This window comes from Tupaia chinensis, unplaced genomic scaffold (genome assembly GCF_000334495.1).
Source record: "Tupaia chinensis unplaced genomic scaffold, TupChi_1.0 Scaffold000671_1, whole genome shotgun sequence".
Classification (NCBI taxonomy): domain Eukaryota; kingdom Metazoa; phylum Chordata; class Mammalia; order Scandentia; family Tupaiidae; genus Tupaia; species Tupaia belangeri.
The window spans coordinates 3,612,050-3,613,820 of NW_006160193.1; the positions used below are offsets into that span (position 1 = coordinate 3,612,050).

Sequence of the window (1,771 nt, forward strand, 5' to 3'; positions counted from 1 at the left end):
CCATATGGGAGTCCACTGCCATAACCACCACGCCAGCTGTTAGCCCCAAATTGAACTTTTTAAAAAAAGATAACTCAAATGCCAGCTCTCCCAGGAAGCCTTCCTGGATCTGTCTGATGGGGGTTCATAAGCAGATCCTGTTCCTTCTCTGTAAGCCGCTCACTCCCTCTGTGCTCTGCAGAGTTGGGTAGACCTTCAGCCAGGGGACCAGCTGAGCCCAATCCCTGGGGTATGACCTCTGGGAACTCTGGTCCTTGGCTTGACCTGCCTTCTACCTGAGTCGGACCCCACAGAGGGGCTGGAGTGGCTCTGACCAAGCACACGGCAAACATGAGCCCCTGCAGGTATGTGTTTTCTCAATGTACTTTCAGAGCGCCCGTTCAGTGCTTGCCAGGGCTTGGTACCCGCACCCCACACCAGGAGTAGTCAGCACCCTGTAGGTGCCCAGAGTGTTGCTGCTCTCAGTCAGGCAATCTGAAGCAAGGGCCAGGACTTCCTGTAGCCTTGGAGACAGACAGCCTGGCTCCAGATCCCGGTCACGCCCCTAACTGGCCCTGTGGCCTTGGGTGGGTCTCTTAACCCCATCTGTGACATGGACATGGTGGTGGCAGCTCAGGAGAGTAGAGCAAGGTGACATGTGTCAGCACTTAGTGTGGCTCCCCGGTCCTGGGCATGCATTCACTGGGTGGCCTCACTTGTCTGCTTGTCCATCTTCTTCCCTAAAGACCCATGAATGCCCCTCACTGGCTGGGTAGACCCATTGCCAGGGAGACAGAGTTGTGCAGAGAGGGAGAGAGTGTACAGGGAGAGTGTGTGCAGGGGGAGAGTGCACAGGGAGAGTGTGTACAGGCAAGGGAGAGTACACAGGGAGTGTGTGCAGGTAGGGGAGAGTGCACAGGGAGAGTGTGTGCAGGGAGAGAGTGCACAGGGAGAGCATGTGCAGGGGGAGAGTGCACAGGGAATGTGTGCAGGGGGAGAGTGCACACGGAGTGTATGCAGGCAGGGGGAGAGTGCACAGGGAGAGTGTGTGCAGGCAGGGAGAGTGTGTGCAAGCAGGGGGGAGTGCCCAGGAGAAGTGTGTGCAAGCAGGGGGGAGTGCCCAGGGGGAGTGTGTGCAGGCAGGGGGAGAGTGCACAGGGAGAGTGTGTGCCAGCAGGGAGAGTGCACGGGGAGAGATGTGAGTGCAGGGAGGGAGTGCACAGGCAGGAAGAATGTGCAGGCAGGACACTCAGGCATCGAGGTCTTGGGGACTGGCCAAGCACCCAGGGGTGCAGCGGCTTCTCAGGCAGCATTCTGGGGCTGCCTGGAGAGGCCCCGGCCGGGGAGGGCAGTGCCCAGATTTATCCACCAATCGCACGGGCTCCTGGCACGGGAGCATGTTCTTATCTGCCCAGCCCAGCATGGGGGGGTGGCCATGCTGGCCAGGGCGGGACGCTGCCCGGGGCCTGGACACAGAGCGGCCCCAAGCCCTGCTGGGTGGGTGACGGCTAGGCTGGTGGCCAGCCGCCGCCCATCTCCCGCACCATGTCGGACGGCGAGGGCCCCTCAGCCGGTGAGTGGCAGCGCTATATTTACCCACATGGCTCCGGTTGCAGAGCCAAGGCCGCTGGTCGCTGAGGGCGCTGGGGCCCCCGAAGGCTGCAGGCAGCTGTGAGGGTGGACCCCCTTCCTCCTAGCTGGACGCCTGAGGGGCTCACGCCCTGGGGGAGCACTGACTTTCAAAGCTGAGTTCTGCTTCCCAGAGGCTTCCCAGCAGGGCTGAGCAGGAAAC

The 1,771-nt window shown here is 61.2% G+C and overlaps 1 protein-coding gene across 1 annotated transcript in view; it reads left to right on the forward strand.

Moving 5' to 3' along the window:
- Positions 1-1,495: 1,495 nt before the first annotated feature.
- Positions 1,496-1,771, forward strand: part of EML1 (EMAP like 1) — a gene marked incomplete in the record, with an annotated part of 190,152 nt that continues 189,876 nt past the window's right edge. The window contains 1 exon segment of the mRNA XM_027776368.1: positions 1,496-1,552. Coding sequence (XP_027632169.1) covers positions 1,525-1,552 — 28 coding nt within the window.